General features: G+C 58.1%; 1 protein-coding gene across 1 annotated transcript in view; it reads right to left on the bottom strand.

Moving 5' to 3' along the window:
* Positions 1–23: 23 nt before the first annotated feature.
* The window catches only part of CFAP46 (cilia and flagella associated protein 46), a 62,948-nt gene continuing 35,118 nt past the window's right edge, over positions 24–27,853 (bottom strand). The window contains exons 23-40 of the mRNA XM_044240769.1: positions 23,394–23,525; positions 22,881–23,043; positions 18,835–18,919; positions 17,447–17,585; positions 16,923–17,106; positions 14,380–14,539; positions 13,982–14,187; positions 13,038–13,178; positions 12,299–12,448; positions 6,962–7,110; positions 6,079–6,177; positions 5,572–5,704; positions 4,680–4,826; positions 2,773–2,973; positions 2,586–2,692; positions 1,373–1,549; positions 176–311; positions 24–74 (exon numbers count right to left, since the gene is read on the bottom strand). Coding sequence (XP_044096704.1) covers positions 24–74; positions 176–311; positions 1,373–1,549; positions 2,586–2,692; positions 2,773–2,973; positions 4,680–4,826; positions 5,572–5,704; positions 6,079–6,177; positions 6,962–7,110; positions 12,299–12,448; positions 13,038–13,178; positions 13,982–14,187; positions 14,380–14,539; positions 16,923–17,106; positions 17,447–17,585; positions 18,835–18,919; positions 22,881–23,043; positions 23,394–23,525 — 2,560 coding nt within the window. The remainder of the gene's footprint in view (positions 75–175; positions 312–1,372; positions 1,550–2,585; positions 2,693–2,772; positions 2,974–4,679; positions 4,827–5,571; positions 5,705–6,078; positions 6,178–6,961; positions 7,111–12,298; positions 12,449–13,037; positions 13,179–13,981; positions 14,188–14,379; positions 14,540–16,922; positions 17,107–17,446; positions 17,586–18,834; positions 18,920–22,880; positions 23,044–23,393; positions 23,526–27,853) is intronic.

A 27,853-nucleotide genomic window follows, 5' to 3' on the forward strand; every position in this document is an offset into this window, starting at 1 on the left:
TCACATTTTTGTCTACTCTTTGGTTATTTCGGAAGGGAGGGCGAATCTTGCTGCAATGCTGCGTCCCAGCCGGACTGCAAGGAGGCAGGCTGCCTTTTTAGGGCAAGTGCGGGGTGTATCTGTGTGCGCCGAGGGGTGCTCAGGGCTCCGGGGAGGGACCGGGACCCAGACTCACCTCCTGCGAGGACAGTAAGCCCCGCACGCTGAGAAACAGTGCCTCTGCCTCGGCCACGGCGCTCTGGACCAAGTCGTAGGCCTCCAGGTGATACGCCGTTCTCTGCCCTTCCCCTCTTTCGTGTCGGGCGCATAATCTTTAGAAGACAGAAGAGTGGGGTTTGGAACCAGAACCTTCAGCATCATTCCATCGATACTAACAAGCTGCACAGTGTCTGATTTTAAATGATTCTATCGTATCTTTATGAGTACTTCAAGTTTTATGACTGGATGTTCTGTTTGTAAAGATATCGTCACTGTAGCTTGGCCCCAAAATACGTATGCACTTTATTCTATTTTTGTAAAATTAAATCTATCCAACGAACCAACGCCATGACATTAATTGTGCTGATTTAACTGCCTTGTTTTCCTCTTCATGCCTTCCTGCATTTTTTAAAGTTTGACAAGGACCACATATCGATTCTGTAATCACAGGATCAACGTTACACCCCATGTGTCCAGGTGGCTTTTTCCTCATAAAGGCTGTTTTTAACACCTTCGACACAAGATTTGCTTGTTGCGCTTCGAAATGCCTGTGCGCACCCCACGCAGGTGGGCAGCCCAGGGCCGGGGGGGACGGAGGGGCGGTGGGAGAGGGAGGTCGCTGAGGCTCGGCCTCCTTCCTCTGTTTCTGGGTCAGCCCCTGCCCTCGAAGACGGTGGGGACTTCGAGCGGTCGCACGGGGGAGGCTGACCGTGGGCTGCTGCAGGGCTAGCGAGGGCGAGCATGTCCAGGGGCACACGGGGCCGAGTGTGTGTGCCTGTGAGTGACCACAGGTAATGTGCACACACGGGTGTGACGTGTGTCTGCACGAGTGTGACCAGAGTGTGAACAAGGTGGGGGTGTGTGTGTGGAGCTCGGAGGCGCATGTTGCTGTGTTTGCTGAGACGCTGCGGGGGGCGGTGGAGGGGACACCGAGGGGGCGGGACAAGAGCGCGGACGTCCCCACCCCCCATGCCGCTGTCCTGGAGGGATGTGCAGCTGGCCCCAGGGCCAGGAGGAGGCTCTGCTAGGACACAAGGGGGCTGGGGAGTCCTGAGCCAGGAGGAGAGCCCGGCATGGGGTCAGGCCACGGGACAGGGGGGCAGGGGCTAGGGGGCAGGAGCTGAGGGATAGACCCTCAGCCCCCCACCCCGGGGGCCCCCGCAGGACTGCTCACCTCTTGATCTTTGCGCGCTCTAGTTTTATGTCCACACACTTCTCTTTGTAGCCGCAGGCGGTCAGCTTTTTCTCAATCTCCATCAAACGATCGTGCAGCTCGGTCAGCAGGAGCAAGCGCTCGGGAGGCTCACAGCCAGCGAGGTCCTCGACGGCCCTGACCCGGAGGCTCACACATCTGCGGGCGGCAGGACCGTCCTACGTGGCCACCGCGGTCCGGCCTGCGTCAGCCCGACACGGAGCGCTCCCGGGACCAGAAAGCGTGCGGGCCACGTGCTTCCACCACGAGAGTGTCCTGCCCCGGCACCGCCCTCCTGTGGCGCAGGCGCAGATCCCACGCGGGCACCCAGGACGACGTGCGGGTGCGGCCAGCTGGAGCCCCGGGAGCCCGAGCCCCTCCGACCAAGAACCCAGAGCTGAGCAAACACAAGGTGGAAACAAGGGGAAGCCGCGAGGACAAGCCTCGGCCGCTACTTTGTTAAGGTCAGCGGGAGGCGATGCCCAAGTCTGACCGAGGGGAAGGTGGGCCTGGGCATGGGCGGGGACAGACCTGTGACAAAGACTGTGACGTTACAAGAAAAGAGTCCAGAAACAGACACAGCAACACGACCCAAAACCCAGAGTTCGCAATTTTCTGGAAGAATACAAAGTGCCACAAAGAGGCCAAACATCCGAAGGACCCCAAGCCCGGGAGGCGAGTGTCGGTCTCCGAAGCTCTTTACCCAAAGCGCCTGCCACTGACCCAGACAGGACAGACCCCACGGAGGCACATGCTCACGGGACGAAGGTCACACCATCACGGGGGGCGGGATGGAGAAAACCCCGCGGCCAGACCCCTGCTGGGGCTGTGCCTGCCCCTCACCCCGCGGGGGTCCACGTGCACGTGGGGGAGCTCAGACGTGTCCCCAGAGAATGTAGGAACCAAACGAGCCACCTGCGTCCTTGTCCCGACAAAAAGGCACGTTGGAAAGGAAGAGACACTGTCCCCGGGAGCCAGAAGGCTGAAGGTCAGGCTCTGGTGACCTCCCCGGGGCCCCTGCCCCCCGGGGCCATGGGCTGTGGACAAGGGTCCCCAGGTGGAAGGCTCCGCTTCAGAGAAGACCAGCTGGGTCAGGGGTGTTGTGTGACTCTCTGCACCTCGGAGGTCTGGGAAGCCGCGTGAGGACAGTCAGCCCCGACCTCGTGTGAATTCAGTTTTCCTCGCACACAACTACCTGGCTTCCAGGTCTGTGCTCATAAACTCCAGGATGGGCGCTCGGTTCGGTCTCTCCCTCTGCAGGTCCCTGAAGACGTCGATGAGTCTCTGCAACTCCCGGCAGGCCTGAGGAGGGCGGGGATGTCCGCGGGTGGCTCCGGGCCATGGGGACCCACCACCCCCCACACGCGCCCGGGCGGCCCTACCGTCACTTTGCTGCCTTCGCCTCCCGTGGCCAGGAGCGCGTCTGCCAGGGTCAGCGCGGAGCTGTGCCAGAACTCCTCGTCCCCGCCCAGGCGCTGGGCCTTCTCCAGCAGCGTCAGGGCGCGCGCGTGGTTCTTCTCCTTGTTCGACAGCTGCGCTAGAAGGTGCAGGCACTTTGCTTCCGCACAAGGGTCCCCAAGCTCCTGAAACAGACACGTGTGAGCAGAGTCTGCGGGAGCCGGACGGCGTGACAGCAGCTCCGGGCACCAGGCCTCGCCCCACACAGAGGCCACTGGGCGGCTCCCTCCCCTCTGAAGGGCCCGGGGCTGGGGGGGCTTGAGGCCTTTGCATGTGCTAATGTCCACTTCCAGGGTCCCCGAGCCCTCCCTTGGCAGCAGTCCCCAGTGCCCTCCTAGGAGCTGTCCAGACGCTGGCCACGGACGGCGGACATTTGCACCCAAGCCAGCCGGGGCTGCCTCATCCCCCGTCCCTCACACACAGTGCAGGGAGCCTGGGCATGCGGTGCGGGTGCTGTCGGCCTCTGAACCCCACCCGGGCAGGAGGACGCCGGGCGCTCAGGCGGGAAGGGCAGGAGTCTGCGGTGGCCAGCTCCGGACAGAGCAGCGAGCGTGCAGCTCGAAGACACTGAAGTGGGGCCTGCTGGGCCTGGGGCCCGTGGTCCCAACAGCCAAGGCCCCAGAAGCCAGGGCAGGCTGGGGGCGAGGCGGGCCAGGCGCTCACAGGGGGCAGACATGCTGGTGGGGGTGGTGGGGGCAGCCGCGGCGGAGAGGCGGATGGCGGACTGCTGTGGAGGGACGCAGCGGCTGGGGCGGGCAGACGCCCCAGGGAGACATCGCCAGGCGCCGACCGCTACGGCCCCACGGAGATGCGGTTCAGGGCAGGAAGGAAAAGCCTTCCGGCAAGGCGCCGTCCATGTGTGTGGGACACCGGACAGAAGGCTCAGGAGGGGCCGAGTGGCGTCTGGAGGAGCAAAGGTGCCCCAGCCACCACCTGGGCACGGACACGCCCAGGAGCTCTCTGACGGCCGAATCCTCGGCCCGCGGGTCTCAGAAGAGGCCGCTGCCAGCAGAGTGCGGCCTCTCGGTCCCACCGGACGCTCCCCCTTCTGCCCCCGCCTCGCCCCTCCGCCGTCTGGCCCGCACGCAGCCGTCTGTGAGGGACAAGCGCTCTGCCCACGGCCTGAATCTCCACGGCCTTGAATTCTGTGCTGTTAAGGTCCTTCTCTCTCTGGAGTCCTTTAAAACCCGTGACAGCCCGTCTGGTCCTGTAGCTTTGCCTTGCCCCCCAGTGAATGTGGTTCTCCGAGCCGGACGCCGATCGAACCGCCTGTCCCAGGCACCCCGTTCTCCGCGGGGAGGGGTGCACACATGGGCAACCTTTCTCACGGGGGACGGAGCTCAGGAGGACACAGCTGGGGCTTTGGGGCCTCCAGCTGCGGGCAGTAGATGCCAATCATGGGGGCACCTGAACCTGTGTGCCCGGGGCAGGGCAGGTCCAAGGAGCACAGCAGACGGGGATGACGGGGGGGGCGCTGGGAGCCAAGGTCTGAACAGCCAGGCTGGAGTGCAAGCCTCTCGGGGGCTCAGAAGACCTCAGGCTTCCAGCGAGGCCCCCCGAGAGACGACGGACGCCTGGGCTGGTCCCACAGCGAGGAACCCTCCTGTCTCTCGGCCCCCGCACACGACATCAGGAAACACCCGTGGGGTCAGACCCGCAGCCGCCGCAGGAAGCAAGGACTTCAGCAAACTCTCCACGGACAGAACGAAAACCAGAGAAACCACAGGCCAAGGGCAGAGACTTAGATCTGAGTCCAGGCCAGCCTGCGTCCCAGAGAGCCGTCGTGTGCAGGCGCCCCCCCGCCCGGACCCAGGGCGTGGCGGCCCCTCACCTGGAAGGCCAGGCAGGCCTCCGCCAGCAGCAGCCTCGCGGGCTGGTGCAGGTCCATCTCCAGCAGCACGTCGGCTTTGAGCATCCACAGCTGGGGGAAGGACGTCCCTTCCAGGCCCCTCCCCGTGTCTCCGTTCACCGTCAGGAGCTGGAAGATGGGGCGGCAGGTCTGCGCCGGATGCTGAGGAAGCTCCCGCCGTCCCTGCTTCCCCCCAGGCCTGGCCCCCGACCTCTTCAGCGAGCCGTCTCCTGGGACAGCGTGTCTTCTCACCCGCCAGCCCACCCCGAGGGGTCAGAGCAGGTCCTGTGCTGCCCCTGCTCCAGCCGCTGCCCCATGCTCCGGGACCCGGGTCTCCGGTACCAGGCGGCACCCGGACCGGCATGTGAGGGGTCAGTGAGCCCCTGAATTCCTCAAGACACAAGGGGGCCTGGCACGTTCCTACCGCGCTTCCCAGATGGTTGACGCCCGGGGCTCGAGGACGGAGGCCCAAGGCTGGTGGCCCCGGGGTGACAGCTGTTCGGAGCGTGGTGGCCTGACGGCTGCTCTTCTCGAGGCGCGAGCCCACACCAGTGATCCCGCCGTGTGGGCAGTGGTCAGACCTCTGGGGCAACTCTCCAACTGCCCCGGCCTCGGCCACCCTTCCTGGGAATCCCTCTGTGCTGCCCCCGTCCGTCTTCTCTGAACCCTGCCCAGGCCCCTGGTGGGTGCACTCCGAGGTGATCTGTAGCCTCGATCTCCCCAGAGACACCCAGGGCGCACAGGGAGGGGACGCACCCCGGCTTTCCCAGGGAACCCGACATGAGGGTCTGTACACAGCTCGTGGTGAAGGCCCGTCCCACTAGGGGCCGAGCTGTGGCTCAGGAACACGGTTCTGCTGGCGGAGCGAGGGTACCTTGTCTTGGGCCACGAGGGGCTTCGTCTCCGGGGGCGGCACTGCAGTTCCGGGCTCAGCCGGCGTCGGCACACTGTCGTCTAAGACCGCTACCTTATTCTTCTCCTTTCTCAAGGCAATTTCCTTTCTGCAGCTAATGTAAGCAACACAGGTGACATGCCAAAGAAATGCCACGGCCAAGAAGCAAGTATCTGGAAATGTCCAATGTCATTAGTGATCCAGAAATGCAAATTAAAACAGCCACCGATCACTCACGTGTTCACAGAGATGACACACAAAACTCCCACGACTGCCCCCGGAGCTGCCCCTGACCCCCGGCACTGCCCCCACCCCAGGCCAAGCGTCGTCCCCCCTCCGCCCACGACCCGGCTGTGTGTGATGCAGGATGGGCCTGGGGTTGGAGAGGACACAGCCGGGAGCAGCTCCGTGCTGGCCAAATCCTTCCTTGTTTGCAGGCGAGCTGGCGTCCCCTGGGCGGGTCGGGACCGCGGGGGCTGGGGGGCGCACCTCGCCTGCTCCAGATCGTAGATGTAGGTCCGCCCGGCCTGCTCCTCGTGGTGAGTAGCTGCTTCTCTCAATTTCAAGTCGGAACAAGCAAGGGCAAGTCTAGGGGAAGGGGCAACAGAGCAAGCACATGGTCACACGGGACGTGTGGGTAAGGGTCAGGCTGCACTGGGCCCAGTGCGCCTCATAAAAGCTGGTAAACGAGAAAAGAATGGATAATTTAGGGATGTTTTCAGTAATATTCAGACCTAAGCAAGATGGCACACGTGCCTCTTGAGACCTTCAGGCGGCAAGAATGTTCACACGCACTCACACACCGGACTCCGTCCGGACTCACCGTCTAGGTCACCCTCAGAGGGAAAAATAAGGCTCCACGGGCGGGGCCCTGAGCTCCGCGACACGGGCAAGGTCTGCTTCGGTTCTGGCGTGAAACGGCGTCGTGGGAAAGGGTTTTCAGCTTCCAGAAGAGCTGCCCGAGCACCGCAGAGCCCGACTGTACGCCCCTCGCCGAGCCCTGGGCGCAAGCGCTCACCGCGCCTGCTCACGGCTTGTCTCCCTGCCCCCGCCACCCTGTAAATACTTCTTCTGGATGACTGGGGAGCAGGCCACACAGCGGTCCTTCGTTCTAACACATCAGCATACATTTCCTTAGAACAATGATCTTCCCTTAAGAACCCAGTCGAAATTTTAAAACAAAAACAGTATTTTCATGATCGAATATGTGGATTTATTGGGTTTTACAAATCACTGGGCTATTACTTATGGAATTAGCCAACCACAGAATTAGTATTTGGAAATGCTGTTTCTCTTGCATTGCTTTGGAGTTTTCCCCTTCAGCCTCCCAAGTGTCCCCCAGTCTCCCCGAACGTGCATCAGCCGTACTGACCGCAGGTGGTAGAGGTCTCCGAGGCTCTTGCTGTCCACCACCGCGGCCGCGATGGCTGCCCCCAGCTGCAGGAGCGGGACGGTGAGCTCGTGAAGGGACAGCTTCTGCAGGGCTCTGACCAAGTGGTCCAGATAGTACAAAGTGTACGTCTACGGAAACACACGACAGACGTGTAAGGTCAAGGACGGGAGGGACGGCAGGCCGCCAGCTCACAAGGTCTTTCGTCAGCGGCCTCCGCCCTTCCCCACGCCATGCACATGTCCCGACGCACACCGGACGGAGCCGTGTTTGCTGAGTGAATGGACGATGTGCTCCCGCCTTCCCTTCCTCACGCACGGCTTTCATCTCGTCGTGCGCGATCTCCCGTAATCGCCCACACGCAACACAGTTGAAGTCCACACGAGAAACAGCCCATTCCCATGTTCACTCCAGTGAATGTTTCTGTTAGATTTCCTCCACGAGAAACTGCCGATCCATTGCAAACAGAGTCTCTCGATGCAACATACAACTGCCTTAAAACCGAGTGCGGGTAGAGACCATCTCGGATCATGAAGACAGACGGGGTTTGACATGACTATTACTCTGGGTGGAAAATTCGAGAAGCTGGACCAAGCGCAGGTCACTGGGTGGTGCTGGGGCAGTTACTGGGCCAGAAGACAACAGGGTCTCAAGAAGTGAGCCACATCGGGGTGCCCTCGTCCTGGGGGTTTCTGAGGACTCAGGAGCCGGCTGGGAGGCTGGTAGTGCTTCTGGGTTTTGTTTGCTAGTTTGGAGTTTTTCCTGTCGGGGAGGAGGGGACAACCAGCCGCGTGGAGGGCCCACCGCAAGCTACGCACCCGGCTGGGTCCCCAAAGGCCTGCACCTTAGGGTCAGGGTGATCTACATGCAACGCAGCCGTCTCAGGGACTTCCCAAAAGCCAGTGGCTTTGGGCGGCCAGGAGAACATGCGTTTTCTTTGAGAGATTAATACCGATAACCCTGGTGAGGCGGGTCGGGAAGCAGGGGTGGGAAGGCTCGCATCCTACAGAGCCTACAGACACTCCAAGATCATGAAAGGACATTAGGAACAACATTATTTTACAAACGTGTAATTTTACGTTAAGTGGGAATACCCTAGAAAAACACAATCCACCAAATTATAAGAGAAACAGAAAATCAGAAAAGTTCTTAAACTACAAAGTAAACTGAATCGTAACTTATGACTTTCCCCCAAAGAAGAAAAGATCCAGAAGTCCCCACCAGGGAACTCTCCCAGATTTCAGGCAGAACGAACAAATAATCTTTTACAACCTCCCCAAGAATCAAGAAAAATAAAGATGGGGGACCGTCCGCGGTGGCGACCCACGTGTCCTGGCCCCACGCACCCCGCATGCCCCCAGGCCAGCAAAGATTGTCTAAAGTCACAAGGAAGATGGTAGAAAGGACGCTGTCGCCGCTGCCAGAAAGAGTAACTTATGGTTTTGTCCTGTTTTCAGGCCCCAGGCTGGCTTCGCGCTCTTTTCTGTGCGAACCGTTACACCCGTGCCTTGACCCGACTCCGTAGGCTTGACCGATGGCCTCAAACACACGGGGCAGCCGCGCTCCGTCGGCCTCCCCGTACGTACGGTAATCGGGGATGTGCTCTTACTTAGCACGGAGGCGGCGAGTGTCTCTCCACTGCACCCCATTCCCACAACCGCAGACAGCGATGCTAAGAGCCGCCGCAGGGACACGGAGGAGCGGCCGCCCCAGCAGCGGGGGGCTCCCCACGAGCGACGTGACTCTAGTGTTCTCTCTTACAAAGAACTTTACGCCAAAAACTAAATGGTATGTAGACTAATATCAAGCATTTATTGTTTGTTTTGATGTAGTAATGTTGACCATAATTTTTACTTTCTCTTGTTAATACCCTAATATTGAAATGTAAAACAATTAAACTTTTTTTAGGTCATGTTCCATTAACATTAAAATGTTCTCAAATATTAGTTATTAATGGACAGAATAAATAAAAAACCACGGGTATTTTGTCACATTCCAGACTTTTCTAAAAAATTAGTATCAGTAGAAGCATGAAGTCCTTCAAGAAAAAGAAGGGGGGGGCGCCTGGGTGGCTCAGTGGGTTGAGCCACTGCCTTTGGCTCAGGTCATGATCTCAGGGTCCTGGGATCGAGTCCCGCATCGGGCTCTCTGCTCGGCGGGGAGCCTGCTTCCTCCTCTCTCTGCCTGCCTCTCTGTCTACTTGTAATCTCTCTGTCAAATAAATAAATAAAATCTTAAAAAAAAAAAAAGAATAAGAAAAAGAAGGGGGGGAGACACTTCCTAACTGATGAAAGGGTCAGTGTGACATTGTGACCCACAAGGACACGGACCCGCTGCTGGCCCTGAGCTCCATCAACCCTTGCGACCTCGAGACCCAGGAGGCCCTTCCGAGCAGCTGAGTTTGCCCCCGCGAGGTGACTCCGGGCGGCCCCCGGACAGCTGGGGAGGGGGACCGCGTGCCGGGGACCCAACCCTGTGACCAGAGGCTGGAGGTCTGGTCCCGCCCCCTGGTGCCGGGGACAGGGAGGGGCCAAAGATTCCCTCACTCGCGCCTGCGTCGCGGGACCTCCCTAAAGCCCACACGGAGCGGCGAGGCGCGTCCGGGGGGTGACACATCCACACGCGGCGGTGCCCCCGGAGCCAGGCGTGCAGGAGCGCCCGCGCTCGGCACCAGACCCCGACCCGCGGACCTCTTCACCCGGCTGCTCACTCGCGTCCTTGCTAACAACGCGGGGATCCAGAAAACACGGTGTTTCGCTGAGTTCCGTGAGCCGCCCTAGCAAATCGTCAGCCTGCACAGGGGCGTCACGGGACCCTCCAGCGCAGCCACCTCGGGTGGCCGTGCACGTGGCCTAGGGCCCCGGCACCGTCGACGCGGGGGCCGCCTTGAGAGCCTGAGCTCCGAGGCCGAGGAGCCCACACCCACCAACCCTGGGTGGTCCGTGCCGGGATGCGGTGAATTCACGGGACACCCAGCGGGTGTCCACAGGCAGCAGGAGAGCTGGACGTCGGTGTGGAAAAGCCGCGTGGCTGGGACCGGCTGGGAACCAGAATCTGGATAACTTTTTACCAAATCCTGACACGGGGGCCGGATGCACGGGAGAGGGCTGTGGACACCAAGGCCGCAAGGTGACAAACACGAGTATGCAGGAGACGAATGACACGTTTCAGCCACACGGATCTTCTCCGGGTGACCATCGGCAAAAGAGCCACGCGATCAGCTGGAAGCAGGAAGGAAACGCGCGGCCGCTGGATACGGCCACTCCGGCTCCGGCCGCTCACGACTAAGCTCTGGGCAGCGAGAAACGAAAACTTTCTGGCGGGCGAAGAATGTCCCTGAAACCACGACAAACAGCCGTCACCCCGCTAGCGAGTGTCGCCAACCCTCCCGTCAGAGCCGGCAGCGCGATAAGGCCCTTGCCGTGCCCGGCGTCTCTCCTGCACCTGCCCGGGCCTGGACCCGCAGAGCCCGGTGCGGGAGTGACGGCAGCGATGACGGGTCGGACAGAGCGACGTCCCACACGACGCCCAGAAGACGTGAAGACACGTCACCACAGCTACTGAAAGGTCAACAAAACTGTCTGTTTTTAACGTGGCGTTCAGGCGTGACCCAGAAAAGCCTATTTGCAACAGGATCAAAGACGTCGAGTCAAACACAGGGAACCCCACCGACACGCGCGTGTGCCCCGCACGGGAAACGCACCCCCGCCACGCATCGAAGGAAGGCCTGAGCCGGGGGAGGGGTCGGGCTGGTCACGCTCCGGAGGGCCGTGGGCGTCCGCTCTCCCCGAGCCGGTGGCCGACCGGAGCCTCTGAGCGGTCAGGAGCCGGGCCCCAGCCGCGGACTCCATGGTGCACGCGGAGATGTGAGGGGAACGGGAAGAACGTCCAGGACCTTCTCGAAGGCCACGGAGGCTCCGGCGTCGCGGCCGTGAGGGGCGGGCGCGCGTGGACACGGTCGCAGGGCAAACATGGCTCCGCAGAGAAGACGGGCGCACGCTCTTCCCACAGACGGGCTGGAACATCTGACACCCAGACTGGAAAGCCCGCGCTGACCTCGCCCGACACCACACCCCCGGCCTCAGGCGACAGCCTGTGGGACTCTGGCACAGAACCCCAGAAAGCTTCGGGAAGACGCCGTGAGCGGGCATCTTCACGACCTCTGGAGACGGAAACGGTCCTGTCAAACAGGACCCACGAAGTCCTAGTGACAAAGGAGCAGATCTCTCATTTTATCACACGGACGCGGAATCTCGAGTCACGCGAAGACCTCAGGGGAGCCCGCGAAGAGGGGAAGGTGACGCGCCCTCCGTACGCCGTCAGGGTGTGGTTTCCAGGGAAGGTTAGGGATTCCTTCAAATCAGTAAGAAAGAGACAGAAACCTTACTAAAATGTGGGCAACAGCCTGGAAAGGCCACAGAGGCGACATCCGAAGGCCAGAGGGCAGAGTGAGGTGCGGCCGTGCTTCCTACCTGGGCCCAGGTAGGAGAAGGGGAACCACGCGAGGCCGGCACGGCGTGGACGATGCCCCCCCCCCCGCTGCAGGGGGCACGGCGCTGGCTCAGCCACCTCGGAAGGCCGTTTGGCCAGAGGTGACCTGGTCGGCCAAACCCACGCTCCACGGCCACGGGTGCCGTCAGGAACACTCACAGCAGCTTACGGTGAAGCCACCAACTGGAGACAACACGAGCGTCCCCCAGTGTCGCAGGGACACGCGTACTGTGGCCTAGTCCGGGCGTGGGACGGCTCCACGGCCGAGAAAGCCAACAGGCGACAGAGACACGGACGAGACGGGGCGAACGAACCCGAACACGGGAGGGATACGGGGACGATTCCCACGTTGTTAAGCACAAAAGACGGGAGGAAGGCGCTGGGCAGTGAAGGTCCCGGGTCATGGGGTCTAACCCCAGGGACCTCCCAGCAAACGGCTTCCTTGCCAGCGTGGCTGGCGGAAATCCAGAGAGGGGGCGTTTCCGCAGTTACCCAGGTGGGCCCTGGAGCCGGAGACGGGGACGGCCACGGCTCGCCGCCACAGCAGCCACAGACAGGGCCAGCGGCGGCGTTTCCGCATCGGGGCGCGCTCCCGGCGGGGAGGGCACCGCACGACAAGAGGGAGCACGTGCTTCCCACCGACACTGGCTGTCGCCTGGGGACGGCGGGGGCCTGGGAGGCCACGCACAGGTGCGTCGTCAACGAGGCACCAAGCCAGGCCCTGCTCACGTGCCCTCTTTCTGGATGTACATCACGGCACCACGGCTACGGGGCGGGGAGTCGGGGTTCGGGACGCCGGCCGGCACCCGCCCCTCGAAGTCGCCTTACCGGCTTCCGGATGCTGGAGGGGTTAATGGTAAAGTCGCTGTTATCATGTCGGAACAGTGACATCACTCCTTCGGGGCAGCAGTAGGAAGCCCATTCTTCCACGCTGGCCGGCGCGTCCTGGAGCTGCTTGCCCGCGGCGGCGCTTTGCTGCTGCGGAGCAAGAAGGCGGGAGTCGCTTCGGAATCCCGCCCAGCCTGAGCCGGTGGGGGGGGGGGTTGCTGAACCCAGAGAGGGCACTGCCTTCGGGGGCCCAGCGCTGCCTGGATCAGGGGCCCCCCTGCCCCGATGGTGCCCCTGCTTGTGGCTGCCCTCCCTGTAACCCACTCCCCAGCCACGTTCACTGTCACAGCCGAACGCGCTCTGATATCACTTGCCAAGCGGATGCTGTTGGCTGTGTGCACGGCCAGAGTCTCCCCGGGGAGCCACCGCGCTCGGACGACGGACGACGTGGTGCCGGAGCCCAGCGGGAGGCCCGCTCTGCACGGCCGCCCCGGGATGCCCGCGCTGCCCCTCTGCTCCAGAGATCCGGCCTCCGACCAGAGACACGCACCCTGGGTCACCCTCCTAACAGCCCGGGGGGTCCTCCACTTTACGGAAGAGGACACTGAGGGACAGGGGGTCCGTCGGGCCCCACAGCCTGGGTGTGTCCAGGCCCAGCCACGTGAACCCAGTCTGTGGCCCTGGCCTTCCGCGGCTGGGGGCCCAGACACAGTCCCACACTCGAATGCGTACACGGTACCTGCTTGGGGTCTTTGCCCTTCTCTCTGTCCTTCCCCTTCTTCTTGTCCTTTTCTTTTTTAGGCAATAACAAATGTGAGCTGGCTGTTGCTTCTAGAATTTTGCTTTCTGAAATTGCTTTTCCTGCTGTTAATAAAGACACCTGCGGAAAGTGAAATCCAGATTCGCAGCGTTAAGAGCAGCCGTGCACACGTTCCTGCGCCTGCTCAGATCCGAGGGGTGGCTAGTGGTCCTGCGGCTCTGAGGGGCAACCTGGTGTCTACTCGGGCACCAGGGCCACACCAGTGAGCATAGGGGACTGTGGTGTCCTTCAGTGGGTGGGACACTGCAGTCCCCAGGATGCTGGACCAGCGGGGACACAGAGCCAACCTCCAAGGAGTGCCGGTCACCTCCATGAAGTGAGTTCACGTCTCTGACTGAGAACGCGTAAAGATTTTAGCTGTTCTCCTAGGAGAAGTGTTGAAGAATCCTTGTTTTGTGGTGGGCCTGGGGCATCTTGAAGACCAAGGAGGCCTTCCAGGTCTCATTCTTCCCACCGCCAAGGGCTGGCGGTCCCACTGTCCCCCGCACACTGCTGGGAGGGGCAGGGGCATTGCCCTCAAATGTCCTCGAGAACCAGAAGCTCCAAGAGCCGCTCTGGGAGGGCCTGTACACAGAGGGCGGGGACGGGGGATGCACAGAAGGTTCTTGAGGGCCAGGCTGCCGAGGGAAGCAGAGGCACACATGGGCTGCCTGTCGCCCCGACACACCGTTGCCCTGAGGCACTTCGTGGTGGATGGGCCGGGGTGGTGGTGTGCTTCAGAGAAGAGTGTCCCCGGCCACCGCAGTGGGGGCAGGGCTGTTGTCTGAGGACGGCACCAGCCGGCGAGGCCCGTGGGCTGCAGGGGGAGGTGTCGGCCCCTGCCAAGAGCTGGGGACGGGGCAGCGGGCAGCCTGGCGCCTCACCTGCCAGATGCGCCTGAGGCACATGTAGGCCAGGAGGCAGTATTCCTCATAGCCGGCGGCGCTCGGGGACACCATCAGCGCCAGCAGGGTGTAGGCCCGGGCCAGTGCCTCCAGCTGCCTCACGTTCCAGAGCTTCTCCACGGGGACTGTCCCCGTGTCCTTGGACACCATGCTTTCTGGGGCTTCCGGAGTGGACACTGGCTCCTCTGCAACACAGGGGTGCTCCAGCCATGAGCTGTCCTGACCGGGCCCTTCGAGAAGGCATCCCTGCCATCAGGAGCCGCGCTGGCCTCAGGGATACTGTCCCAGGCTCCTGCCCCTGGCGCAGGTCCCAGCGGAGGCCGTGAGGACACGTCCACGCCGGGCCGGCCCCGAATCAGAGCAGACCGCACCCTCACCTGCCCCCTCAGGCCTGTCCCTGGCCGGGGTGATCAGCGTCAGGATGTCGACCGCCCACTGCAGGTGGAAAATCACATCTTCCATAGGAAACTGCTTGTAGTACAGCCATCCGCTGAGCTCCAGGATGTACTCAACTTTCTGCCACTCGCTCTCTGGTTTCTTTGGGATGAAGCAAAAAAAGACAGAAGAGACCGCGCTTACCACTCCGCATCCCAAACGCTGCAATGGTCGGCGTCCGCTGCTTCCTTTTCTGGGAGCCAGTGGTGGGCCCTCACCCCGCCTCCACGCGGCGGGACCCGCGACCGGGACATCTGCTGCCCACACTCGTTAGAACCTTTCTGTCGCTCATGGTTTTGTCCCAAGACCAAAGCCTGGCACAGTCTCGCTGGGTCCTCCAGTTCCTGGCCTATGCCCGTCTGCCCCTCCCGGCACCCGGACTCCTCAGTCGGGCTGTCTTTGGTCCGTGAGCAGCTCTGTTTCCTCAGACGGGCCTTCAAACGTGTATGGGAGGCAGGCTCTGGATGGTTCTGCGGTTCAGCAGAGCTCCAGGGCCAGGGAAGCCGCTGCTCCATCCCTGCGGCAGCCCCAGAGCCCGGCCCCAGGCCCAGCCGCACAGACTAGGTCACAAAGCATGGCAGGCGGCAGAGGAGCTGCTCCCCACCCGCCAGAGCAGAGCCAGCCTCCCGCCTGCTGCCTCTCTGCCTCCGGCCTGCTAACCCTAACCCTAACCCCACGCCTGACCCCCTGCGAGTGGGGGGGGGGTGCCTTCTGTGGGGCGGAGAAGGCAGGAAGGAGGAGGGGGTGCCGAGGAGCAGGAGTTCGACTTCGGGTGTTGGGCTGACGCATCGGGAGATGGAAGGGGCGCGGGCAGCGGGGCGTGGGGGCGAGGGGCGAGGGGTCCAGGCTAGACACTAAGCTGCGAGGCGACTCAGGGAAGAGGGAGCGTTCAGCCCGGGAGCCTGGCTGAGATCATCAGGGAGGAAGGCTTGTGGACGGAGGGGAGCCGAGCCCTGAGCCCCCGCCACCCCCCTCAGTAAGTGGTGTGGGGGGAGGCTGAAAAGAACAATACACAGAAGGAGAGAAAAAATTTACAAATCTTTTATCTGATAAGGGGTCGTGCCCAGGATGCACGAGGAAGTCCTACAGCTCAACAATAAAAAGTTAACCAAATCAAAAATTGGGCAAAGCATCAGAATAGACATTTTGCCCAAAAAGATAGACCAATGGCCAATACACGTATGAAAATACACGCATCCGTCGCCTGGGAACTGCAATCAGACAGCGCCGTGGCCGCCAGGATGCTAGAACAAGGCGGCCAGGAGACGGCGTCACCGGTGCGTGGAGAGACCGGAGCCTCGCCCGGCTGGTGGGAAAGCCCTCCTGGAAGGTCGGGTGGGGAGACCCCGCGGGGCCCCGCAGTTACGCTGCGCGGGCAGAGCCCAAGAGAAAGGTGACCGTGTGTCCACACGGAAAGAGCCCCCCGGAAGAACAGGAGGCCCCTCTGAAGGGAGGCCCGCAGCCCTGAGCCAGCGAGAGCTCCCGGCCGCACACACGAGGCCTGGCCACCTGACACGATGCGGAAGAAGCCGGTCACAGCGACACACCTTGTGCGACCGCGCATGTCCAGACAGAAACCCTCACAGGCAGGGAGCGGCTCACTGGGGTCGGCAGTGGGAAGGACAGAGAACAGACCTGCGGGGTTCTGGGTGGTGATGAAACATTGTGCCGCTGACTGTGGTGATGGCCCTGTGACCTTGTGAATTGCTAAAAACATCTCGTACCCCTGAGAAACCGGGAGCAAGGGAGGAGGGGCTTGGGGTCAGTGGGGACGGAGAGCCTTTGCAAGAAGGCAGGTGCCTTTCTGTGAAGTCGTGGGGGCCACGCTGCCTGGCCCCGGTGAACCTGACGGGGACCTTGGTCTTCACCGACCACTCAGCATTGACCACACACAGCAGTGTCCCGACCCGTCCCAGTTAACTCCTTCCAGAGAGACACCCCCACCCCCGGGACCCTGGCTCCGTCGAGAACCCGCCCAGCAGGACGCGCTCCATGAGAGAGAAACGAGAGAGACGCTCTCTGGAACAGGCACGTGGGGCCGGGGAGCGTCTTCAGGACACCCTTAGTCCCCCCTGCCAGGGCTTCCTTGTCCTTCCCTGAGTCCCACCGGCTCTGCACCAGGCACCTCCCCTTCCCCGATTCGCCCCCCCCCCCATGTCACTCCCATCTGCTCGGTTCTTGTGGGCGTGGGGCGTCTCAGAAGGCTGCAGAGCCCTGCTCCCTCCGCAGCCCAGTCCAGCCTCGGGCGTCCCCTCCTCGGGTGGACTCCCCTGCAGAGCAGGACGCCGCGCCCCGCAAGGTGCATCCCTCCACGCTGGGGAGGTGCGACAGAAGAGGGCGGTCTGTCAAGCGCCCCTGACTCATCAGAAGGGCACATGCCCTCCCTCAAGTCCTCTGCTGGGCGAGGAGGGGCTCAGCCTACCCCCCACGGGTCACGTCTCTACCCCCGAAGCGGAGTCGCAAGCAGCCGAAGCCCCGGTCAGACCTGCAGGGCCCGGATGGCGTTGTGGTGGCAGACCAGCTGCCCGGACGCGCTGCTCGAGTTCAAGGCCAGTTGGCGCCACATGTGTGCCAGATAATCTTCCCTCTCGTCCTTGAACTTCTGGATTTCCATGGTGAAGTTCTGGCCAAGTTTGGCTTTCACCATGACCATATGTTTAAAAATCAAGCTTAAAAAAAGCAAAAAAGAAAAATTAGTGCTTGAAGGAAAAACAAATATAGATGATGCATCTAAAACTAAGGAATTCGCGTCCTTCTCCTAGTGACCAAACAAAAAAGACAAGCCACGGAGCCCGAGTTCCTCGCATCTGTGTGCGGTTGTTCCTTGCCTTGATTCCCCTCCAGGTGAGGAAGAGGCGGACAGGGGAAGGCGGTAGAGCCAGAGCAGGGGAGGGAGGTTCTGGGGGAGGGGGGGTTCCCTGGGGGGAGGGGTGGGGAGGGGGAAGGAGGGCGAGAAGGGAGGAGGGCAGGGGAGGGGCCGGGGAGGGGAGGTCCGGGCAGAGCGCTCACAGGCGGTGGGCCGTCCGCGGCAGCACCTGCACCGCCTCGTCCAGCACCTTGAGGCCGCCCTCCCAGTCCCCGAGGTCCGCGTGGCAGTGGAACAGCAGCCCGTAGAGCGCGGCGCGCAGCGTCAGGTCGTCCTCGGCACCTGCGGCGGGAGAGGCGGCTGTGCGGGGGCGAGGCTGGGCTGCCCCGGACCCACCACCAAGCCCAGTGGGACTCGCGGAGCCCCACGGAGCTTCCTCCGCCCCCGGTGCCTCCCGCGCGCCGCCGGCCCCTGCTGAGCTCGGACTCTGCGCCCCCCCACCCGCCCCCAGGTCCTGCGGGGGTCCCTCTGCGGCTCTACAGATCGGGCGGCCAGGGCTGCACCCTTGGGTGTGCAAGCGGCCTGCGGAGGGACAGAGACAAAACTGTCCTGGGGACTTGCCACCGCACACCCCAGGGCGCGCCCGAGCCTCCGCGCCCCCGGGGTCCCACTTGAGCAGAGGCCCCGCCGTGGGTGCAGGACCCTCGGGGTCTCTGTTTGCAGGGTGGGCCCCAGAGCAGACGAAGGCCATGGCCGGAGACACTGCTGCCACCAGTACCCGCCGCGTGGGACCCGCGTGCCCCGTGGCCTCTGCACGGCCAGCGGGGGGGGGGGTCTCAGTACGCAGGTCCCTGCCGCCCACACCCAGCAGCGGGACCCAGACGCTGCTCAGCCTCTGGGACTGGGCCGCAAGGGCTGCTCCTGCCTGTCGTTTCAGGCCCTACGGGCTGGGGGTCCTGCCCTGTGGGGGGGGGCGTTCCACCGGCGCCAGGAGCCCGGGTGCGCTCTGCGAGGAGCCTGTGGGAACCGTGGCGGCTCAGTGCTCCAAAGTCAGTGACACGTGGTCCTACGTTTCGTTCATTATTTTAAATCAAGTTTCTCTCTCCGACAGACCTGAAGTCCTTGGGACCCGAGACGGTCCCCGGTATTTACACTCCCCAGCAGATACTGCCAGATATAAGGATGATGATTTTTCTCCGCAGAATTAAACACGAATTCTTAAATATGGTTTTACCTCCTAGTTCAGTTTGTGTATTGGTTTGGTTTTGCAAGACGACATCTCCGCCTTGTGCAGAAGAGCAAGACTGGGAGGGGCCTGCCGGGTACCCCAGGGCTGGGTCCCATAGCAGCCACTAGGCGGAGCAAGCGGGCCCTGACCCCAGGGCGTCCGGGACAGGGCCCCTAGTTGGCGTCCTTGTGCACACCATGGGGGCTCCATGAGTTTGTTGCCCATCACACCCCAAGTGACGAGCCAACACTCCCTGTGGTCTCCCTCCGGATTGAGCAGGCTTCATGCAAGGCCGTCGAATTACGGCGCAGAGCACTTGCCTCTCCTCGTGCCTGCGGCTGTGTCTGTCTTGTGTCTACAAACCTGGGAGAAAGTGACCTTCTGTCATCCCTCCACTGTGGGAGTCCGCCGTAGGCCACTGGTGAAGAAGCAGCACTTTCCCCTTTCCCTGCAGTCGAAACAAGGACACGTATATCCCATGAAGTAGTGAATCCATCACCGTCTTGAGGTTTATTTGGCTCAGTACCTAATTACAGAAGTTGCAACTAAGTTTCTGAAATACTAAGTCATAAAAAGCAAAGTCCCATTTCACCCAGGAGAAGAATCTCCCAGTGCCCAGGAGAGCCCATATGCAGAGACTACCCCCAACACAGACAGCAGCTTCCTCAATGGCATGAAGTGTCCAAACCCATTTTAGAGGCTGAAATCAATGGGATCAAAAGCACATTAGAAAAAGCTTATTAAGAAAGATGCCTGGGTGGCTCAGTCAGTTAAGAGTCTGACCGATTTTGGCTCAGTCCTGATCTCTGGGTCCTGGGATCGAGCCCCAAGGCAGGCTCCATGCTCAGCAGGGAGTCTTAGGATTCTCTCTGTCCCTCCGCTGCCTGTGCGCACTCTAAACAAACACAAATGACTTGTAGGAGATGCAAACACAGCGCTCGGGGGAGGCAAGTTTACAGCTGCAAATGCCAACATGGAAAAAGAAGATGTCAAGTGAACAACCTGACTTTCTACCTGAAGGAACTAGAAAAAGAACAAACTAGACCCAAAGCCAGCAGAAGGCAGGTAGTAATAAAGGCAGGTAGAATAAAGTAATTGACAAAACAGAGGTTGGAAAAATAACAGAGAAAATCAACGAGAAGATCAAGTAAATTGACAAACCTTTAGCAAGACTAGCAAGGAAAAAAAGAAGGCACAAATAACTAAAATCAGAAGTGAAAGTGGGAATTTGAACACCAACCCTGGAGAGATAAGAAGGGTTCTAGGAGAACCCTGTGGGCTAGCATGCACCAGCCAACTATAAGACTGGAAGAAATGGGCATATACCTTGAAACATGCACGTTGCCTACACTGACTCAATAAGAAATGGAAAATCTCAACAAACGTACACAAGTAACAACTGAACCAACAATCAGAAACAACCCAATAAAGAAAATTCCTGGACCCGAGGGCTTGTGGTTGGGTTCTACCAAATGTCTACACAATTGACAATAATCCTCCTCAACTTCTCAAACACCAAAGTGGAAGAAATACTTCCAAACTGATTCTGATACCGAGAGCAATCTAGACACACACACAGCAAGAAAAATCATAGACCAATACCCATTAGGAATTTAGATGAGGGAAACATCCTCAACAAAATTTAGCAAATCAAATCCACGACCACGTGGTGTTCATCCCGGGAGTACGAGAGTGCTTCCATGTAACATCAATCAATGTGATACATCACGTTAACAGAATGAAGGAGAAAAACGCCACGATCATCTCAACGGATGGAAAAAGGCATTAGACGAAATCCAACAGCTTTTCATAAAATCTCAGAAAACTGGGAAAAATGGGAGCATTTCTCAACACATGAAGGATATTTATCAAAACCCCACAGCTGACATTGTGCTCAGTGGTGAGCAACTGAAGTTCCCTCCTAAGACCAGGAACAAGATGAAGATCGTTTCCCTGCTGCTGTTCCAAATTCTACTGGAAATTCCAGCCAGAGTAACAAGACAAGAAAAAGAATAAAAGGTATCCCAAATGGAAAGAAGAGGTGAAACTCTCCCCATTCACAGATGATATGATCCTACATATAGAAGAATCCAAAAAAGTTCCCAAGAAAATCATTAGAGCTAATAAATCAATTTAGAAAACCTGTAGGACACAGTATAAGAGTCCGTGGTTTTTCTATATATCAGCAACTAACAATCCACAAAGGCAACTAGGAACGTGCTGTGCACTTACTTGTGTCCCCTGCCACTACCGCATTCACGTGTAGAAGTCTTCGTGTCCAGTGTGCTGCTATTTGGGGGGTAATTAGGATTAGATGAGGTCATGAGGGGAAGGGTCCTTCATAAGACCATAAGATGAGACAGAAGACATCTTGCTCTGTCCCTACATTGCCCCCAGAGGAGGACACAGCAAGAAGGCAGATGGATGCAAGACAGAAGAGGGCCTTCGCCAGAACCGGGCCACGCTGGTTCCCTGGTCTCAGAACTGCAGACTCCAGAAGAACATGACGCAGACTTCTGTTGGGTAGGCCACCCAGTCATGCACCATGTTGTTAGAGCAGCCAGAGCTAAGACAGAAAGAAAAATCATTTATGCTAGCACCTAAAGGAATTAAATACTTCCAAAGAGGTAAAAGACGTATCTGCCAAAAACGATGAAAACATCCCTGAAAGAAATTAAGGAAGACCTATATGAATGGAAAAACATCCATGTTCATGGATAGAAAGGCTTTCACACGCTCAACCGTACGTATTACCCAAAGTGATCTAAAGAGTCAACACACCCGCCTCAAAGCTCCAACACCGTTTTTAGAAGAAATGGAAAAGCCAATCCTCAAATTCACGTGGAATTGCAAGGAGGCCCCAAATAGCCACAACAATCTCAAAAAGGATTAACAAACTTGCAAGGCGCCTAGCTCCTGACTCCGAAATTTGTCCCAAAGCTACAGTCGTCAAATCAGCGTGGCCCTGGCTTTACGACAGACACACATACCAGTGGAACAGAAGAAAGACCCCAGAAGTAAACTCTTCCGTAAGTGGTGAAATGAGTTTTGACAAGGAAGGACGCCAAGATCATTCAACGGGAAAAGAACCACCTTTTCAACAGCTGGTGCTGGGACACGGGACTTTCACACACGATGGAACAAAGCTGTCCCCCTGCTTTACGGCAGAGACCGAAACTAACTCAAGTGGGGGGAAAAACCCTGAACACAAGAGGTAAAGCTATAAAACTCTTAGAAGAAAATACCGGAAAAATTCTCCATGACATTAGATTTGACAATGGCTCCATGGATGTGACACCAAAACATAGGCAAAAAGAAAAAAAAATTAAATTTCATCAAAACTAAGAACCTCTGTGCATCAAAAGATACCACCAAGGGAGTGAAAAGGCAGTCAAACAAATGGAGAAAAAAATCTGCAAATCTTCTGTCTGATAAGGGATTCATATCCAGAATGTGCAGAGAACTCTTTACAACGCAACAAAAAACAAACCAATTCAAAAAAGGGCAAGGAACTTGAAAAGATGTTTCCCAAAGAAAATATGCAGATAGCGAAGGTAAGCGCATGAAAAGATGCTCTATCCTTACTGCAAGAGAAATGCAAATCAAAACCACAATGAGGTAGAGGTGCCCCTGGGGGGCTCAGTCAGTTAAACATCTGACTTCGGTTCGGACTTTGGTCCCCGCCAAACCTCCCAGAGCCTGTCTGTCCGCTGGCCTCGGAGGCATCACTGGGCCCTGGACTGCGGGCTCAAGAAGCTCTGTCCGTGGGCTCCTGCCTGGTCTGGGCACGGACCTCTGTCTGCCAACGACTTGGACCTGCAGGCCTTCGTTTCGGAAGGATCCTGCTAAAAACTGTAGGAGTGTGGCTTTCCTGGCAGACGGGAAGCCCTGTGGGGAGCCGAGTCCTAGGGCTGGGAGTCTCCAGGAGGGGCAGAGGACACACGTGGTCAGCAGGCGAGTGGGACAGTCCTCATGACCTGCACACACCCTCTCAAGCTGGGACCGGGCCCAGCTCTGCCAGCCCGAGGGAGCCACACAGGGACAAGGCCTTTACCAAGGCCACCCATGCTGGTGATGGGGTGGGCATCGGGTAGAGCCAGGCCAGGACGCCCGCTCTTCTGAGGTTTTCCTCAGCTGTCTGAGCCTCCTGCTCTGTTCCCACCTCCTCCGTCCCTTCCTCCCTCCTGCTGGAGTTTGCTGGGTACGGGTCAGTGTTCTCTAGGGGAGGAGGGAGGGCGGGGTGGGGTTTTGCCAGCTGGGATTTTGGAAATGCCCTTGTCCTCCGGGGCCCCCCACTCTGCTGGCCTTCATGTTCCTGGTTTCAAGAGCTCCGTGGAGTCTGCCCTTCCGGGGATCTTGCCCAGCCTTTCTGGGAGAGGCCTGCCCCGCCGTGGCCGCACACAGCGCACCTGCTTTTTCGCTTCTGTCTTGTTGATGATGCTGATGATCCGCTGTAGGACGTTCTTGGTTGTCCTCCTGCTGGCTGCGGAGGCCAGGAACGGAAGCCAGGTGTTCCAGTAGTGCCTCACAGCCACCATCACCAGGGCGCTGCTCCTTGCAATGCCCCCAAACCTGAAAGGGAATTCCTGACCTGGCCAGGTGTAGACAGGGACGGACGGTGCAGCAGCAACACGTGCGGCTCCTGGATTTACAGGGGAGGCGGCGCGGTTGGCTGCCGTGAAATAGCCCTCCGTACGGGCGCTCCCTCCCTCCGACGGCCACGCCTGCGGTGACCTGCTCATGCCCAGGCGGGTGGGGGGGGGTAGGTGTCCCCACGAAGCGGAGATCGCCCTGGCCATGGGGCCTCCGCGGCCGTCCCCACCGAGCATCGTGCCCGTCGGTTCGTGGCACTACAGCCGCCGCTCACGGCCCACATGCAGTGCGCAGCCCACACCACCGGCCCGGAGCGCGACACGGCGTACTTGGCACTTTTTATGAAGGCCTTGGCGGCCGCCAGGCGCAGCTGCTTTCTCCCCTTCAGGTTCTCCATGATGCTCCTGCCCCGGAGGCAGGCTGTGGTGCTCAGCATCTCCGCCACCAGTTCAGTCTCGACCCTGGAGACAGAGAAGGGCCTCAAATGCAGGACGGCCTTCGCGGGAGGCGAACGAGCCCTGGGGGCATCCCCAGGAACCCCACAGAAGTCCCTAAGCCACAGCTAACTAGCTGAATCCGGTCAACCCACGGAACCAGGACACAGAATCGTGAGCTGGTGTTGGAGCGACCCACTCACGTCTCTGGTTTCTAGCTCTTGAAACCGGGAACACGGAGGCCAGCAGTGAGTGAGCCTGTCTGCTGCGACCTGCCCGTAGGATGGCCAAGCGCCCCCAGATCATGGGCCCCATCCCGTGTGCCCCAGTGTGTCTGGTCCCAGGGGCCGTCGTCTGTGTGCTGAGAGCCCGGTCCTAAACGGTTTCAACTCAAAGCGACGTCAAGAATGCTGTGGGATCCCTTCCTCCAGGTTTCCTAGCTTAGCCACACTGTGGGTTGTGCACATACAACACCAGTACACGAAGAGGTCACCCCCTGTCCAGGGCTGGAGGGGAGCAAATCCCTGAAACTCCACTTAGGGGGCACTGGATTTATTCTGAGAGAAATATACTGGCTGCCGGGGAGACTCCCTCCGTGGGCCACCCGAGTCTATTTTGGAAGCGTCTCTGAAAACAGCTCTAGTTGGGTCTTACTTACTGGATCCGGCGGGAGAAGCCGCGCGCATTTCACTACAGTGCTGGCCCGCGGCCGTTTAGTGCGTACGTGGACGCAGCCGGGGTGGGATCTTCCACTTGGCTTTGCTGTCCTTTCACCCCATATGTTGTTCCTTTCCTCCACTTTTTTGGGTTAATTGAATATTTTCTAGCATTCCATTTTATCTCCTCTATTGGACTTAGTTACACTTTTTAATTACTTTTAGGGACTTGCTCTAGAGATCCTTAACCAGGCACAGTCTGTCTAGAATTAACGTCTTACCATCTCACGGGGCACGTCAGGACTCCGAGCAGTAAACTTCTGTGTTCCTCATGCCCATCGTTTGTGCTATCGTGGTCATGCATTTTACTTCTACACTTATTAATAGTCCCACAACTCAATGTACTTTGTTTTAAACAGGCAAGTGTCCTTTAAAGGACCGGCAAACCGAAGGTGGGGGCCTTCCGTGCGCCCACACATTCACCAGGGCGGGTGCCTCGGCGGCTTCTTGGACCAACTTTCCACCTGCTCTCGTCTTCCTTTAGCCTGAAGAGTTTCTTTTGGCATCTCTTCTAGGAACGGATTATTTTACCTTTAGTTTATCTTAAAACATCTTGATTTTGAGTTCGTTTCCTGAAGGCTATTCTTGGACATGGAATTCTAGATTGACAGTTTTTTTTTTTTAAAGCACTTAAAGCGTTGGGCAGTCTGCATTGTTTCTGCAGAGAAGTCTGCAGTTTTGACCTTGCTTTCCTGTACGTAGTGCATCTGTTTGCCTTCTGACTCCTTTCTAATGATTTCGCGTCACCTTTGCTCCGCAGCAGTCTGACTACAGTGAACATGGTGTGGTTTTCTGTGTGTTCATCCTGCCTGGGGTCATTGAAAGTCTTGGATCTCTGGGCTGATGTTTTTAACTGAATTTGAGAAAATGTAAGTACGTATATTTCTGCCTCCCTTTCTTGCCTCTGTGCCGAGACTCCCAGTAGGTGTGGGTTGGGCCACTTGATTCTGCTCTGGATGCTGCTGAAGTGATGTCCATTTTGCTTTTCTGGCTTTTCTCCCTGTGCCTCGGCTTCAGTGCTGTGTAGACCTGCCGTCAGTCACTACCACTTCCTCAGGGTTCGGACACTAAGCTCTCCCAGTAATGTTTGCAGAGACTATATTTGTCAGTCCTAGAGTTTCCACTTACTTCGTAACATTTTTCATTTCTTTGTTGAAATTCCCCCCTTGTACACTAGTTTTTCCAGTAAAAATATATTCTTATATTTATAATAGTTGTTTTAATTTAAATTTTAAATGTGTTGTCTGCTAATTCCAAAATGTGTGTCGTATCTGGGTCTGTTGACTGTTTCTAGTCAATTTTGTAAAGATCTGTTTTTATTTCAGAGAGAGAAAGTGTGGGCAAGAACAGGGGAGAGGGGCAGAGAGACACACAGAGGAGCAGACTTCCCACTGAGCCCGTAGCCCAATGTGGGGCTCAGTCCCCCACTCTGAAAACAGATGCTTAACCCCACTGAGCCACACAGGCATCTGTTTCTATTCTGTTGACTGTGTTTCCTCCTGGTATGGAAGGACATTTCCTCATTATCCCACGCGTCTAGTAATTTTTTATCTTATGTTGGACACTGAAGGGCTGTACTGTTGAGAGCACCGGTGAGCGCGTGGGTCGCGTTGCCTTCCTTGAAAGGTTTTCTTCTGACGCAGGTAATGTAGTGGCGCTTCCGCTCATCTTCTCCAGATCTGAGGGAGGCTTTTCAGGGCAGGTCTACAGTAGCCCTTACAGCCCTATTCTTAAGGTGTGATCTCGATGAATGCCTGGCAAGATCCGTGCGGCCCCCGCGACCCCTGTGGGTCAATTCCACCATCTCTCTTGATCTTAGAGCCCACATGTCCGTGCCTGTGAGCACACGTGCTCCGTCCACACCCTGCAAACGCCTGCTGCCTGGGCAGCCCCTGCACGGATCCGTTTCACTCCAGTACGGCTTCTGTCTGGCTCCACCCCTCGGTGCTGGTTAGGCCAGCGCTGCAACCCCACCTGGCAGACAGGGAGTGTGAAGGTAGAGCCCACTTTGATGTTCCCTCCTGCAAAAATTTCTGCTTTGGACCATCTGTTGTCCAATGCCCAAAAATCTTTACTTCATGTATTTTGTTAAGCCTTACAGTTTTGTTTTGTTTTGTTTTTTCACAGAATAAGACTATAATATCCGTTACTATACCATGGTCAGAACTGGTAGAAAGGGACTTTCAAATTTATATAAAGACCCAACATTGATGATTATGTTGAATAAAAATGCTGAACAAAGTAGAAATGTCCCAAATATTCTTAGACTACTTCCTTTTAATCTATTTTCTGTCTATTTTAGGGATTCACATGAAATTTCTCATTAATGTATATTCATGTACATTGATAGTGTGAATGTGAAAATTATTCTAGTAATTGAACACTTGGAGGTGAAAATATGAGTTGATTAGCAACTGAAATTTTTCATTAAGAACTAAAAATTGGGGCGCCTGGGTGGCTCAGTGGGTTAAGCCTCTGCCTTCGGCTCAGGTCATGATCTCAGGGTCCTGGGATCGAGCCCCACATCGGGCTCTCTGCTCAGCAGGGAGCCTGCTTCCTCCTCTCTCTCTGCCTGCCTCTCTGCCTGCTTGTGATCTCTCTCTCTCTGTCAAATAAATAAATAAAAATAAAATATTTTTTTAAAAAAATTACATTTACTCTTTAATGTAAGTTCTGTTATGAAATTACTCTGGGACCAATCCCACATAGAGTTTCTTCAAGTAACTAGCAAAATGCAAAAATTAGCACGAAAATTTGAAATATGTGTAAGTAAAACACATGTGTAAGTGAGCCATCTGCAGTGCACGCCGTGTGGCCGGGTGTGACCACGGATCCCGCGCAGCTTCAGGGTCCAGTGCTCTGAGTGACCAGCAAGATCACTACAAGTGTGGCACCTCCTGCAGAACCACGGCGCTCCCGGCTCTCCAGCCGCCTAGCTAGCGCCCAGGACCACGCCCAGACACGGCGCGCGCCCCGTGTGCTTGGACAAGCGGTCAGAACCGCAGTCAACCCGGTTCAGCGGCTGCGTAGGCAAGTCCACGGGGTGCCGTGACACCAGTCACCGCTAGAGGGCAGCGACGTTCTACAAATGAATTTTTGGAAACTAATTTTTATCTTCGTAAAAGACTTGTCATTTTAAGATAAAACTCAATTTAAGAATCACCGATGCAGAATGGCAAAGCCAGGGCCCACGTCCTTCATTACCCGGCGGCGTCCTCCTGACCAGCCTTCAGCCAGCAGCAAAGGACGTTTTGGCCCCGCGGCAGGAGGACCAAGGCAGCGGCTCGCCCGTACCAACTCCTACGTCTCTGCAGCGTCTCTTTTCAGAACAACTTCTGAATTTCTATCCAGGTGGCACCTGCACATGGCTGGGAAGAAGGGCCTCCTACCTGGCTCCCAGGGCCGCTCCCCGGAGGGAACGACTGCGACATCCTTAGCCCTGGCTGCCCGCAGGCAGGTGCTGGTCCGGCCCTCGCCTCGCGCGTGCTGGCAGCGGACGGACGCCACACGTCGCCTGTGGAGCTCTGAGAGGCCCCACGGAAGCTTACGGCGCTCAGACCCCCCGTGCCTCTTCCCAACGTAGGAGCATCGTTGATTATAGCAGGACTTTAATTCCCCTATTCATCATCTTTGCACCTT

Source organism: Neovison vison, chromosome 2 (genome assembly GCF_020171115.1).
Source record: "Neovison vison isolate M4711 chromosome 2, ASM_NN_V1, whole genome shotgun sequence".
NCBI lineage: Eukaryota > Metazoa > Chordata > Mammalia > Carnivora > Mustelidae > Neogale > Neogale vison.